The sequence below is a fragment of the Setaria italica genome, chromosome VII (assembly GCF_000263155.2).
Source record: "Setaria italica strain Yugu1 chromosome VII, Setaria_italica_v2.0, whole genome shotgun sequence".
Taxonomy (NCBI): domain Eukaryota; kingdom Viridiplantae; phylum Streptophyta; class Magnoliopsida; order Poales; family Poaceae; genus Setaria; species Setaria italica.
Window position 1 is genome coordinate 23,547,371 of NC_028456.1, and position 14,689 is coordinate 23,562,059.

At 47.6% G+C, this 14,689-nt stretch overlaps 4 protein-coding genes across 7 annotated transcripts in view; 2 read left to right on the plus strand and 2 right to left on the minus strand.

Annotated features, from left to right (window-relative positions):
• Positions 1-1,305, plus strand: part of LOC101759681 (ankyrin-1) — a 9,022-nt gene extending 7,717 nt beyond the window's left edge. Inside the window, 1 exon segment of the mRNA XM_022828330.1 lies at positions 1-1,305. This exon segment is cut by the window's left edge and continues 113 nt beyond it. Coding sequence (XP_022684065.1) covers positions 1-951 — 951 coding nt within the window. The 3' untranslated portion in view covers positions 952-1,305.
• Positions 1,306-1,509: 204 nt separating this feature from the next.
• Positions 1,510-4,851, minus strand: LOC101781544 (ribosome-recycling factor). Of its 2 annotated transcripts, XM_004975974.2 has the most exons (8): positions 4,526-4,849; positions 4,148-4,288; positions 3,930-4,045; positions 3,559-3,650; positions 3,179-3,200; positions 3,034-3,102; positions 2,018-2,086; positions 1,510-1,939 (listed from the first exon to the last, which is right to left on the minus strand). In XM_004975974.2, exons 1-8 carry the CDS (start codon positions 4,713-4,715, stop codon positions 1,859-1,861), a joined length of 780 nt encoding a protein of 259 aa, XP_004976031.1. In that variant the 5' UTR covers positions 4,716-4,849; the 3' UTR covers positions 1,510-1,858. The 2 variants fall into 2 exon arrangements, with proteins under 2 accessions (XP_004976031.1, XP_022684068.1); XM_022828333.1 differs by lacking the exon at positions 1,510-1,939 and having other exon boundaries at positions 2,080-2,213; positions 4,526-4,851.
• Positions 4,852-6,170: 1,319 nt separating this feature from the next.
• LOC101782894 (PTI1-like tyrosine-protein kinase 2) lies at positions 6,171-8,784 on the plus strand. 2 transcript variants are annotated; one of them, XR_002678529.1, is made up of 6 exons: positions 6,171-6,430; positions 6,800-7,451; positions 7,529-7,661; positions 8,026-8,112; positions 8,196-8,364; positions 8,437-8,784. XR_002678529.1 is itself a non-coding variant. In XM_022828332.1 (5 exons), exons 1-5 carry the CDS (start codon positions 6,277-6,279, stop codon positions 8,310-8,312), a joined length of 1,143 nt encoding a protein of 380 aa, XP_022684067.1. In that variant the 5' UTR covers positions 6,171-6,276; the 3' UTR covers positions 8,313-8,660. The 2 variants fall into 2 exon arrangements, 1 of the variants encoding a protein (XP_022684067.1); XM_022828332.1 differs by having other exon boundaries at positions 8,196-8,660.
• LOC101781952 (CMP-sialic acid transporter 4) lies at positions 8,610-13,893 on the minus strand. Of its 2 annotated transcripts, none has more exons than XM_012847677.3 (16): positions 13,634-13,893; positions 13,021-13,250; positions 12,534-12,650; positions 12,231-12,287; positions 11,852-11,929; positions 11,361-11,405; positions 11,143-11,202; positions 10,699-10,821; positions 10,515-10,592; positions 10,296-10,365; positions 9,878-9,985; positions 9,624-9,757; positions 9,477-9,553; positions 9,253-9,298; positions 9,098-9,161; positions 8,610-8,867 (listed from the first exon to the last, which is right to left on the minus strand). In XM_012847677.3, exons 2-15 carry the CDS (start codon positions 13,189-13,191, stop codon positions 9,111-9,113), a joined length of 1,215 nt encoding a protein of 404 aa, XP_012703131.1. In that variant the 5' UTR covers positions 13,192-13,250; positions 13,634-13,893; the 3' UTR covers positions 8,610-8,867; positions 9,098-9,110. The 2 variants fall into 2 exon arrangements, with proteins under 2 accessions (XP_012703131.1, XP_022684066.1); XM_022828331.1 differs by having other exon boundaries at positions 13,021-13,264.
• Positions 13,894-14,689: the final 796 nt, after the last annotated feature.

A 14,689-nucleotide genomic window follows, 5' to 3' on the forward strand; every position in this document is an offset into this window, starting at 1 on the left:
CCGCGCTCGAGCGACCGGAACGTGTTCTCACCGCTGATGTTCGCCGCGCGGTGCGGTGACGCGGCCGCCATGGAAGTGCTGCTCGCTCAGCCGGACGTGGACGTGGACGAGCAGGACCTGGACGGGTGCTCGCCCATACTAACCGCCGCCAAGGTGGGCAACGTCGAGGCCTTCCGCGCCCTCGTGTTCGCCGGCGCCAACGTGAAGCTGAGCAACAAGCGCGGCGAGACGGCCATCGGGCTGGCGCAGCAGAGCAAGAGGGACCTCTTCGAGCAGGTCATGCTCGAGTTCGCGCTGGAGAAGGGCATGCCGGGGGGCTTCTACGCGCTGCACTGCGCGTCCCGGCGCGGCGACGCCGCGGCGGTGCGGCACCTGGTGGCGAGCACGGGCTGCGACGTCAACGTCCCCGACGGCGACGGGTACACCCCGCTGATGCTCGCGGCCAGGGAAGGTCACGCGGGCGTGTGCGAGCTCCTCATCTCCTATGGCGCCCGCTGCGACCTCGAGACGCCCCGCGGCGAGACGGCGCTCTCCCTGGCGCGGGCCACCGCCGCGGCGTTCAACAAGGCTGAGGACGTGATCATGGACGAGCTGGGCCGGCAGGCGGTGCTCCAGGGCGCGCGCGTCCGGAAGCACACCAAGGGCGGGCGCGGGAGGCCCCACGGCAAGCCGCTGCGGATGGTGGCCGCGGCGGGGGTGCTCCGGTGGGGCGGGTCGAGCCGGCGCAACGTGATCTGCCGGGAGGCCGAGGTCGGCGGCAGCTCGGCGTTCCAGCGGCACCGGCAGAGGAAGGGCGACGCGTACGAGCCGGGGCTGTTCCGCGTGGTGACGGCGACGGGGAGGGAGGTGCACTTCGTGTGCCAGGGCGGCGAGGAGGCCGCCGAGCTGTGGGTGAGGGGCATCAGGGCCGTGACCAGGGCGGCGTTCGGCAAGAGATCAAGCAAGGAGTGAGCAGGGCGCGCGGCTTCGCTCCCCCACCCCCCAAGGCTCTGTAGGTTTGCAGCGAGGGTGCGTGCGTGTAGAGAGTTGTAGCGAGCGTTGAGGAGCGTGGCGTGATGCGCGTGTGGTATGGTGTGCAGCTGCGCTGGTCTTCAGCTCGAAGGCTTTAGGCTGCTGGGGTTGGCTTGCCATGATGGTTTTTGGTTCAGGGGCATGGTGTGTTGTTGTATGTGTAAATAGCTTAGGTGTTGCCTCGGCTAAGTTGCTTTAGCTAACTGGCTTGTATTGAGTTTCTATCAGAACTATCAGTATCTTTCAGAAAACTCGCCATTTGAGCTGTTCCAAGTTGAAAGTTTTATACCTTAACTTGTTAGGGTGTCTCCACTGGAAGAGGTCAAGAGGATGGCGGATGACATCCAGGGGAAGACGGAAGATGTGTAGAAAGAAATTTCTCAGATCACAATAACATAGTCCAGAGCGACATATCATAATCAATCAACATTCCCATTTCCCAATTTTTCACTTCCTCAGAAGAAAGTCCCACAAGCGTACATTGTGGATTCCATAAGATAAAATCAAACATTGCAATAGCACTCCCCATTATCTCGGAGAATAAATCAGTAGAATGTCTTCATAACATCTGGTTCGCGACAGAAAATAAGGCATGGTGATTAAATAAATAAACATGGTCAATCAAATCCAAGCTACACTCACTTTTGTTCTGTAAGAATTCGTGACTGCATGACTCAATTACAACACCACAGGGCACGCTGCCCTGGGCATCAAACCGTTTTGAACTGCTGGCAGTATAGTTAGAATGGCACAGGGATTTTTTTTTGATTCAGCTGTGCAATTGCAGTCTCAACATCGTTGGAATTGAAACAAAACATTACTTCATCAATCATCAAGATGTATCACTTCAGCTTCCACTGATTTCCTTCTCCTTAGCCTTGCACATGTCATCTGCTGACTTTATGAACTTCTTGGTCAATTCTTCAATCTGGAGGGAAGATAACAGGTTAATGTTTACTGGTAGGCAATGTATTTCTTTTACAGCATTCTTGTTTCAGTTACTCACCTCCTTCTCAAGCCTCTTTACATCATCCTTCGGCATGCTAGATGCAGATTTCTTTATTGTATCAAGGGCCTGGACACGCAAGGCAAAGTTTACTAATTTGCATAATGCCAATACCAGCATCGAGCACTGAAGTTGATCGAGCACTGAAGTTGATGGAAACTGGAATTCAGTATCCAGTCCTATGCTCCTGGCCACTCTAGTTTAGTCAAAGATTTTGAACAAAAAAATTTAGTCTCAGAGCCAGAAGCTATCCCTAAAGCTTAAGAGTTAGATGCAAGGCCAAGCGAAATCACAAAGTACATCGGTACACCAGTGAACATTACCCACAATATTGGGTGTATATTTTTTTTTCTTTTAGCTTTCCAACAGGGGGCAAAGCTAACCATGAATAGTGCTGGGGTCTTCACCATTGCAGAATAGTGCATAACAGTTATTCTCACTGATTTTGCAAAAGGCCATCGGGGTCAGCTGACCCCAACAAAGGAGCCTAGCTCCCCTGCTGCCCAAGATTGTTAGGCATGTTTTGTGTTGGTCACTAATGCCCCTGGTTTTTAAATGTGCATATGTGGACACGCAGCTGGCACCAGCAAGCTAGAGTGGCAAACTGGCAGGCAAATGCATTGAAAAGAGCACTTAAGGGCCTAATTAGGAGCATTTTGATCAATTTAAGAGGAGCACTGGTACAAGTGCTGGAGTAAAACACGCGCAACAAAAGTGGAAAGAGGGTGTACATAGACCAAATCATTAGTCTTCAGTCAGTCACAACTAAAATGAAATGGAAGACTGGATAAGCTCAATCACAAGTTGGTTTTCTTACTCCTAATATCACTAACAGTAACAGAGCATAGAACTAGATTAACTCAAGTAGGAACAACATATTTGTCTCTTAAATTCCAAGTTTCCAACTAATGTTTAGTTGACAACATGAGTATATGGTAGTCCAGATTTGCTGTGTACATAGGCATTGCAATCACCAGAACAGATTAAAAGAAGAAAAAAGGACAAGCCTGCTTTACCTTTTGGCGTGCTCTTCTAATACTTTGCTTAAAATCCTCAGCAGATTTAGTAACAACCTTGCACAGTGCCTATGTTAGACACCAACAAATGTTAGTTGGTTCAGGAACAATACAAATGGCTTAGTATTAAGTTAGCTAACCTAACCTGTATATTCTCCTTCGTCAACCTGGGCACGCACAAAAACTAAATTAGCAGAAGGAAACAGATTTCATACTGTAGCCACTGAGTAATGTAAAGTAAGTTATTCCAGCTACCCCTCAATAATCAAGTCTGTAGACTATAGTTGACCATGCAAGAAACCCTTTGAATCATTTATATGAATAAAGTCAGCATAGAAATCACAAATCAGTTTCGCCCTCACAAGCCTAGCAGATCACTAGATCATCATTCGCACCCAGTATAGAAAACACTGCTAATGGTACAACATAAAATTACATATCAACTATAGAACTGGAATGTAATGATACCTATCAGGTAGAAAGCTAAGATAAACAATAAGCACCAACACTAAAGGAAACACTTACGGAGGGATATTTGCAATAATCCTATTTCCATCAGGAGTAGGATTAATGCCCAAGGGTGAAGAGATAATAGCGTTCTCAATAGACTTCATGGACTGCGCAGAAATAGATAAGAAATCAGTCAAAGGGAGCTTGAAAGCTTGCAATTCACAATATCATGCTATATAAGTTCAGGCAACAAGTAATGAGCACATTAACATGACACTTGGCAATGGCATTTAGGCCTAAAACAACAGCAAACGTATTACATATCACAGTTTCAGAAAGTTTGACTATACTATCTGGGCAGGAAATTATGATACAAAAAAGCGTCTATATGATAGCGAAATGTAACAGTTTCAGGTACGCAAATTGAAGGACAAAGAGGCTCTTACACTAGGATCATAAGGCATCACTGATAGAGTATGTGCATCCAGGACAGAAACAACGGCAATGTGATTCAACGCAACTTTAACATCTGCAGTCTCCACCATGATATGGTCAAGCATGCCTGCAGAACAGCACGTACTTGTTTCGTTATTTGTTGGGCAAACTGCCTGACCAACAATAGAATAATAACAACAGCATGGCAAAACCAGGAATACAATGGTACCAGGATTAGCTCTTCCAGTCCGTAGTTTGCTCAGCTCTCGCGAAAGTGCGATGACTGCAGCATCCATTTGGGAAGTGGCAGCTGATTTGACGGTTGGCCCAATGTCAGGAGCGGCTTGAACCGTGTCACCTCGATCATCCTCTACACAGCAATAAATAAATAAATAAATAAATACGTGATCGGTTGATCAAAAGCGATGCTTCGATTACCATCATTCTCTTCTCATTGGCAACCATAAGAACCCTGATTTATCAATTGCTTACACCAAATCTAGCGACATAATAAGTGTTACCAGTACCACGCAACAGGAACCGAGCTTCCATTTTACATCTAACTATGCATGGAGGTGACTCAAGGAGGGGTGAGCGCGCAACTTACTCGATTTCTTCCCCTTGGCGAAGCCTCTCCGGCTGTCGAGGAGAAAGAGCCGCGCTGGAGCGAATTCCCCGGCGCCCGCGAGGGATCCCGCGGCAGGAAGGCGGTGCATGGTGGTGGAAGCGGAGGAGGCGGCCGCCGCGCGGAAGGAGCGGGCGGCGAGCGCCGCGCCTCGGCGAAGGAGGAGGGCCATAAAGGCAGGGGGGAGGGGTTCCGCCGAGGCTGGTCAATGGAAGGCTTCGCCGGCGAGCGGCGGCGGCGAGGGGAGAAACGGGGAGGAAGGGTTTTGCAAACTTTTCCGTGGGTTTTTACCCGTTTCGGCCTTTTGGGGGCGAAATGGAGCAGAATTGACGCTTCGTCGTTAGTTGGGCGGATCGTCATCTCGTTGTGCTGGGCTACGTGAAAGTTCGTCACTGGGCTCTCTGATTGGGCTTTTAACAGCTCAAAATTCTCCAAAGAGGCCCAAATTATTCTAGGAGAACGTTTGCGATTTCCACGTGTGTTCGGATTACACTGGATCAGTATCGTCACAGTACGGAGTTGTTGGCATGCTGCAAACTTGCAATGCCCAGGATTTTTAGATCACTGTTGAGCGTGTGGATGGGTCGCAGAGCTTTCAGAAAAAACTTGCTAAATTTGCCAGCCGTGCTGATCTCAGCGGTTTGGACTTTAAAAGGTCGATGATCTCACATAGCTGCACGCCGCTAACCAACCTGAGAAATACCGTTCACCTACACGGGGGAAATCACGCGCAAACGTAACGAGCAGCTATGCACTAGCGGCCGCAACGACGCCAGCATTTGGGAACCCAAATGTAGCCGACCCGGCACCTCGGCTCCCGTCGGAGTTCGATCAGACACCGCGACGGGAGACACGCCATGCCATGGCCGCAGTCCGCACAACGCAATCACCATCACACGCAAAAGCGGCCGTCCGGGCCGGCCGTGCGCCCTGTGCCAGAGGAAACCACCCGGCCTCCTCTCCTCCCGTGCGGCAGCGCAGGGAGACGATGCCGATGCGGCAAGAACAAGCGGCAGACGTATCCGAGTGGATTGCGAGAGGTAGCTTTCGCGCGCGGCGGCCACCGCCAAACCAGCAGTCCGCGGGGGGTGCTCCGGCCGAGACCGAGCTCATTTTCCCCGCGCGATCCCATCAAATCCACAGTGCGCGGCAGGGAACGCTAGCGCCTCTATCTCAGCCAGCGAGAAGAAAAAAAAGAAAAGAAAACTGAAAACCGGAGCAACAACAGCGACGCAAGCTTTGGCCGCTGCTACGCGCCTACGCCGCGCCGCTGAACGGGGACCCGGAGCAGGACGAGATGACGAGCAAACCGCCGTGCCGTGAGTCACCGGGCGTTGTGGGATGCCGCGCGCGCAAGTCAGTGAGAAAGACTCGGTCCGACCACAACAGCTAGCCCGGACCTGCTCGATCGCCGGGCCCCGCGACCGAGAAAATTCAAGCCGGGATGTCACGGCCGGGACCTTCACGTCGTCGCTGGCCCGCCCCGTTTCCCGCCGGGTCTGGGAGCTTTGTCTACATCCCCGTCGCTCCTGCATCGCTGCCGTCCACAGGACGAACGCGGCTGGAAAAAACTTCAGCGAAACCGTCAGCAGATTCCGTGCGGTACATAAGCGGACAGCCGGCCACCACCGGTCGTTGCGTCTCGCTCAGAACGCAGGAGTGACTTTCCGCAGCCGTTCTGAGAAGAGTCCGGGCTCGGCGATAAGAGCGAGCGAGCAGGAGAGCGGCCGGCGATGGGGCGGTGGTGGGCGAGCGCGAAGAGAGTGTTCGGCGACCGCGAGGACGGCGAGGACGGCGAGGACGGCGATGATGGCGGGAGCGTCGGCTGCTTCCCGAGGATTGCGAGGAAGCTGTCCAGGAACTCGTACGCTTACACGCCGGATCCTGGTACGTTTTGTGTGTCCCGTTCAGTACAGTTTTGGATGCAACAACTTTTTTTTTTGTTGGTCACTATTTTTGTTGTTCTTTTGCTCTCTGATCGCTTAGCTTGTATTAGGATTATCCTCAACTCCTCATGACTTGTGAGTCAGCATAGAGAAAACTCAGCGTTGATTTTTCTTTTTTGTTTTTCTCTGTGTGTGTTCTTTGCTGTGCTCTGAACTGTGATGACTACTGACACGGCAAGTTGTGAAGATCCCCTCCCTGTACACGCTTGTATTGTATTCTATCAAACACATTGCGATTCAGCATCTCGATTGCCTCTCGGTGATAGTGTTCTTACCGGCTTTTTACCTTTGATCATCGTCTCGGAAAAAGGGCAAGGCGGCGGCGGCCCCGAGGCGGAGGAGGTGGTGACGGTGGAGGTGCCGGAGGTGCCGCTGCGGGAGGTGAACGAGATCACGGCGTCCTTCTCGGGCGAGAAGCTGATCGGCCAGGGCTCCTACGCCAAGGTGTACCGCGCCACGCTGCGGGGCGGCCGCCCCGCCGTGGTGAAGCGGCTGGAGAGGCCCTCCAAGCACGCGTCCAACGTCATCTTCCTCAGGCAGCTCTCCGTGGCGTCGCGGCTCAACCACGACAACTTCGTCCGCCTCCTTGGCTACACCATCAGCAACGACCTCCGCGTGCTCGTCTACGAGTACGCCACCATGGGCACCCTCCACGACGTCCTGCACGGGGACAGGGAGGTGCTGGGGCAGGCGGCGGAGCAGGGCGCCGCCGGAGGGAGGCCGGTGCTGAGCTGGATCCACCGCGTGCACATCGCGCTGGACGCGGCGAGGGGGCTGGAGTACCTGCACGAGACGGTGCGGCCGGCGGTGACGCACAAGGACGTGAGGTCCACCAACGTGCTGCTCTTCGATGGGTTCAGGGCCAAGATCGCCGACTACAACTTGTTCAGCCAGGCCGCGGACATGGCCAGGCTCAACCGCTCCACGCACACGCTCGGATCCTTCGGCTACCAGGCGCCCGAGTACGTTGCCTGGCCTGGTCTTTGCGTGCTGGTTGTTGGGGTCGGGTGGTTTTTTATGGCTTGGGGTTGTTGTTCAGGTACGCCATGACGGGGCAGATGACGGACAAGAGCGACGTGTACAGCTTCGGGATCGTCCTCCTGGAGCTCCTGACGGGGAGGAAGCCGTTGGACCGGACGCTGCCGCAGGGGCAGCGCAGCCTGGTGAACTGGGTAAGGGTGTTGTGCCTTGCTCCTGTTATGAAATGCTCCGTTTGTAGCTTGACAAAATCAGGATGAGGATTTTGTTGGGTGTCCTTCTAGGTAAACCACCCAAACAACATGGTTACGACTTGCGAAGGTTGACCAAAACGCTCTAGTATGAAAATGGAACGCTAGACCAAATAGACATGACTTCAATCGGCTAATGGTTCCTACTTATCAACCATCCCCTCGGTATTTTTCACACCTAACTAGCTGAGAACCAAAAGAGATACTTTCATAGACCCCAAGTGGAAGATTTAGCTGGCATTCAGTCACATTGATCGAAATGAAGTTAACAACGTCCGATGATTTCTTGGTCATGTTGGTGCATCAGGCAACTCCAATGCTGACGGAAGACAGGGTTCAGGAGTGCATCGACCCGAAGCTTGGCGATCAGTATCCTCCTGCCGGAGCTCTCAAGGTTTTTGTTCTGTCCGTAGGCTTGTGAATCCTTTTCGCCATATCGCCATAAAACCTAACCGGAAACCTGGATGTCCCCTGCAGCTCGGGCGGATCGCGGTGCAGTGCCTGCATTACGACCCCATCTTGCGGCCGTCCATGGGCACCGTCGCCCGCGTGATCAACTACGCCGTCTTGCGAGACCAGCAGGGCGTGGTCTGATGGCCGCCCGTGTGAAGATGCCAAGTTTTGCCGCCGTCGTCCATCGATCACTGTAGCTACGAATCCATTCGTGCATGTCTTTTCCTATGCTATGCAAGCTAGTCATGTTTGAGTATATCTGCAGGCAGTCTATGGAAGATGGCCAGAGCGCCTAGGGTCATGTATGAAAAAATGGGACCGTGTGTAATAACACTACATTTTTTCCGAGAATGACTATGTGAGCAGGGCAAAAGAAACTGAACAGGGACCGAGCTCGTCGGTAAATCAGCAGGTACTATTGTAATGGTAACAACGATCATCGATACAAGTAGTATAGCATTTTGCCCCGGAAAATAGGGGAAAGAATAATTGTATGTAATACACATTACATTAGTTGTGTATAATAAGGCACTAACTACTGCCATATGTTGGCCCCTAAGCTGAGGGTGTAAAAAACACAAGAAAACAGAGGAACAAGGTGGCCTGAACTGCATATGTATGATATTTCTTTTGCTTATAAAGTTTACAAGAGCATTTGTTCTACTCTCGGCAAAAAAGAATCTCTTCTATACCTACCTGCAGAACCAAATGAAAACGACTTCATCAAAATCCTTATGTAAGAGATATTCCTATGTAAGTTTAAAAGTTCACTGCTAAAAGACTTTGGACATGTTGATGGATTGTTGTACCAGCATAGGACCGGATCCAAACTCCTCCATTTTTGATTTATATTTATCAGTGCCATCAAGTTATCGTTTACATGTAGAATACCAGTGTCTCTTACACAAACAAAAAGCTATATGTACCTCAAATAGAATCTCAAATTGGCAACAGCGGTTTCCTCTCATCAGTTGCGCTAAGATGGCTTGCCTGAAACCATTGCCAGCTTAGAAATTAGAAACTACCTCCATAAAGAAAACTGTTAATTCTTGATATGTTCATCAAGCAATGAGTCACTTACATCGTCAGCAGCACCAGCAGTCATATTTACAAAAGAAGACTCGGATCTGTTAAACAGAAATCGTCTTATTAGGCTAGATGTCAGGAAATATTTAGTGGACATCAACAACACATGCTAATTTTAGTTATTATGCTGTGCTCCTTTAACATCCTAAATTTACTTGGTAGCAACTGAGCTAACCAAGAGAACCAATAAAACAGTTATTATTTTCTCAGTTTCTTTACCTATGATTTTGTGCATCTCCCAGCTCCACTGTTCCTGCTGTTTTTTCATCTTTGACCTTGGCTAGTGGAGAGAAAAACTGAACAAAAATAGCACTTATATAAGTTGAGTTGTGAGAAACGAGCTAAAGAATAAAAAGCAACAATTACCTGGTGCATTGAAATAAATACAATTGAGATGCCTAGAAGAAAGTTAACAGTCAAAGGTTGTCCCAAAAATGCAGCCGAAGCTAAACCAGTAAAAATTGTGGCAACTGTTGATGAGTACTTCTTCAAAATAGTATCTGCAATGTTATCAGTCGACCATTCAGAAGTATGAAGTTAGAGGACAATGGACGAAAAAGATATAAGGATTGAGAAACTAGTATCATAAAAGTTAGATAGTTGAGTTATCTTCCGTTTACCTGCATACTTGAAGAAGAAAGAGGAGAGAATGCCTTGTGCCGCATTGTTACAAATGAGAAACATCGTTGCCCTCGAATGCCCTCGAAGGATATCAAAACTCTCTGGACCTGTAAACAAAGGTGACATATACATCATATACCTTATACTGCAATAAACAATAATCATAAACAAAATATAAACAGATGACTCTCGGTTTCCAGGCACCACGCAATGTACCGGTCAATATACAAAGCTCTAAACAGCTGCCTATTCTAACTTCCAAAGCACTACTGATAATCCAACCTGGGTACCCTTGCTTACTAATGGGAGGACCATATTTTAACATTGGCTTCCCATATATAGTCTACGAAACTACAGTGGTAATGTGTAGCAGCCTTAGTTATCAGTAGGAAAAAAAACTTCACCTAAGATGCTTACCTTGAAATATGACAGTCCCTAAGATGCCAAGGAAGTTGAAAATTGCACCATAACCATATAAGAACAAATTCTGCAAATTATGTATAGAATTAGTGGACTAAAGAGAGCATGGTCAAGAAATTAAGAACAGAACATTTTCCAGAAATCATGCTTAGTTTCTGTATCACCTGAAGGTAAAAGTTAGGGAAGCCAGCTAAACTAATTTAAAAGAGAAATAACCTGAAGGTAGATGCTTGTATCAAACTGGCTTTTTAGAGCATACTCATTGTAGACAGATGCAAATGATGGGACAGTAACCTAAAATTTTAAAGAAAATTCGTGTACATGAGGTTCTGCATCCAACAATTGTTCAGGCATCTGAAGAAGATAAATGAAAAAATGAAACCAATCTGTACAAACTTACAAAAATTAGTGTATATGCATATGCAATAGCGGTGACTGGAAGACCAAAAGCATTGGTGCCCGCAGGTATGGAGCGAAGTTGATTGACACTGATTCCAATAAGTAATAGGGCAAGGGCTTCCCACTGGTAGTTGTAGGATTAAAAAAAGGAGGGTTAGACATTGCTGAGGTGATTTTTTAATATTAAAATAGTACAGAGGTCATGAAAATAAGTTAGTGAAGGGGAGGGACACAAAACCTGAACAGAAAAATGGATCCACTATATTTGTCAAAACTCATAAGAAATCATTTAGAGCTATACTAAAGCAATGTAAATGAGACAACTTTTTGGCTGTGTACAAACAGCTGAACATAGATTATGAAATTACCATCAAATTATCACAGTAATATGTGTTCTCACTCAATGAAAATGTAGTGATAGCGACAATGCTGACATCAGTCTTACCTGAATTATAGAGAATTTTCTTCTCATAATAACTTTTAGGAGAACAGCAATGACCAGCACCTAAATTGGATGTCAAAGAGTAACGATATTAGCAACCTTGTTTTTTCATGCATAGAGAATTAGATGTGCGTACTCCCTCAGAGTGTGCACAGATGCACATGTACTCACACATGGTACAGGACAGAAACATGTGAACATGGCAGTACAGTAACAAGTACCTTCAGGTTGCTTAGCATCTTCACAGTTGCAGGGTTGAAGTATAACTGCATTGGAAGTAAAAAAACAACATCATACAGCAAGACCGAAAGCTACTGAAGACAATACTGCATGTCTGTCTATGAATTTATACGTAACAAGATATGCTAGACTTCATATTATAAAGACAGATGAACCTTAAAAAGTAGTACATAAAATGTTTTATTTATATATTGCCATGCCTTTCTCTTTATCCCTTGTTGAGCCATCAAAAAGAATCTTCGAGAGATAAGTCACAAGAGTACACTAAAATGGTACTAGTATCAGTCACATAAGTTGCCAGAAACTTTTTTTAAAATAAAAAGTGCATATTTTATAGAAATAGTTTAATAAAGTAGATAAAAGAGTATAGTATGGTAAGTTCTAAATGTCTAGCATTCAAAAGTGTTTGCTCCAAAAAATACAGGCGTACCCCACAAGTGAATGACATCACAGCCAGTTCAATGAACTTTACCTGCATGATAAACTTTAGGTAGTTGTTGATGGCATATAGGAGAGCAGGAACAGCTAAGAGTACATTACTACGAGCTGCCTACACAAGAAAACATTTAAGAACCAAATGATCAGCTGTCATGGCTCAAAATAAAAAAAATACAGAAATATGAAGCCCAGTTCCATAGATAAAACAATACATCTAGACAATACTGGGAAAAAACCAGGAACTAGGACAGAAAAATAACAAAAAATTGAGCAATGCTTCTCTAAAGGAAATTCAAATGAATAGAATAGAAGCAAAAAAGGTCGTAATTGTAGTCTAAAATGAGAACCTGAAATCAAGTATCATATATGAGCACGAATACATGTTGTGCTGTTTCTTTGACAAGATAAATCACCTGTACAAAGGTAGAAAGCGACAGGAGCGGCTTTTCCCCCACCTTTTGTTTTCTAGACTGAAAAATAGAAGAGTAATAAAGTTAGGGGAAACAACTAAGCAGGAGAAAAGCTACATCGAAGTCATCAAAAGTAATCGACTGATGTGCCACTGGTCTACTGCAAATAGGTAACTTCTTACAACACTTTCCAACCCCCACATACCAAAAATGAAAAAAGATTGATATTTCACAGCAGGGCTGTACACACCCAACAAGAATAAAAGTACCTGCCCTTGAGGAAAGCATGAATGAGCGCAAACTAACCTGGATTATTAGCATTATAATGGCAAAAATAACTTTCGCAACCTCTGTCAGAAAGTTAACGCTGATAGGACTGAACTGAAACTTCCCATCAACCTTAGACATGAAGACTAGGATAGGCTGCAAAAGAAAGATAACTATTAGCAAAGTTGTAACAGTGAGCATATTACAAGCTGGTACATGATTGGCTGGATTAACTATATACAGGTAGCTAGAGGATTACTATTTACTTTCAAAGTAGCTTACTCATATCTACCAATAATTTCAAGCATAGCCAAACGAGTAGAATTATCTGTACTCGTTTCCTGCTTTAGCTTTTCCTAGGGAGCTTTCAAACTATTTTTTCCTACAGGAGATTTGTTATATCCAAACAAGCATATAAGTTGAACTGTAATGCACGGGATTTTTCCTAGGATGAATTCAGTCAGGTTTAATCCATGATTTAATTAATTGGGCATGAAGTCATAAACAACTAAGGAGAGTGAACCACCTGGAGGCCGACCAAGATGCAGTCCCCAGACACGAGAAGGACATTAAGGGCATGGTACTTGGATGATATCTTGCTACGGTGCTTGTCATATGCCATCGACACACTCCTGGGGCTCGGAACCGCCACCTTAGAGCGACAGACGCTGCATTCCAGCACGCCATTCCTCTGCATCTCCTCCAACCGATCAGGATCAGCAGCCCCACCCTGTAGCTGAGGCCTCTGAACAATCCCTGCAGCCAAAACACTTCAGCGAACTGATTACTAACTGGGAGTTTCCTCTAAGTTTCACAGCATTTTAGCTAGTTCATGCATTAAACGCATGAATTTCATCAAAACGTATCATTATCCTGAACACTGAAAACACAAACGGCAATATAAGCAGCCCTCAGGATTCAGCAACTAGCTATCCACACCAGATCACCGAAAATCAACAGCGCCAGTAACTCAACGTACATGGAATAAAAATCACGCACAAAGCTAAATCACGATCATATGCAGCTACCGCGCCCTACCACCTCTACCGCCCAATCAGCCTACAAAAAAAGTAACTCCAAAAATCGCAGAAACAAGCCGAACAGCGAAGAGATCTGAGAGCTCGCTGGAGAGACTGTACCACAAGCTCACTGAAGGTGCGGGAACGCGGGGGCGGGATCTCGCGGATCTAGCCCCGCCTGTCCGGTCACCGCGCCGCGCGCGCGCGCAGCGAATCCCGCTTGGCACAGTCGAGTCGGGCTCCGCTACCGGCACGCTTCCCGCTGGCGCGCCGCGCGGGCCGGGCGGGCGGTGGTGCGGTCGGGCGGGGAGCGTCGGCGCGGAGATCTCGGGTGCGGGGTGGAGGGGGAGAGGGGGGTTGCGAGCGCGGTGGCGGTGGCGCGGGAGGGAGGGGGGGAGGGGGGGGGGGGGGTGTCGAGGTGGGGCGTGGGGGTCTTGTCGCGATTATTTATGTTTTCCTCGTGGTCTGGCGCTTTTTCGCTCGAGGGAAATGCTTGGAGGACCCTGCGTTTTACACGTTTACGCCTTTTTCCGGAGTTCATGGATAAAGAAAATATTTGTACTCTTTCTAAGAAACGAGGTACGCACCGCGTAAATTATTAAGGAGCATTAGGTTTGCTATTATCCTTACCTGGATTTTAAAAGCCAGCAATTAATATTTGCTATACTTGGCTTCTCTACCTTTGGTTTTATTCCAAATGAATCACATCTTTGCCGATTTGCAGGGCGCTTTTTATTATCTGCCATTTATAAATACGAAAACCTTGCTCATTTTAGCATATGAAGTAATTGTGATGAGTTGGCACCAATAACATCATCACTACTTACCTTCGGATATTACAGTGAGCACTTCACAGTTCAGAGCTCTGATAAGCGGGCCTCTGAAAAGACAATAACCATTGTAGAAATAAAAGAGCAAATGTACTCGCTATAACATGGCAATGTCAGTCCCTAAAATTGACTCAAAACTAGTATCTGGGTAAATACAACATAGGAAGGGGAGGGCGATGCAAAAGAGGATGCACGCGCACGTTTCAAGCTTGTGCGTGTTGTCCGAGCGCGAGTCCTTGACGTCTTCGCGGTTCCGGGCGAGTTGGGTGCCCAGTCGCTTTTGGCCGTCGCGTTCCACGGACAATTTGCAGCTCGTGCAAGCTACTGGCACTTCTTTTTCTGTGAC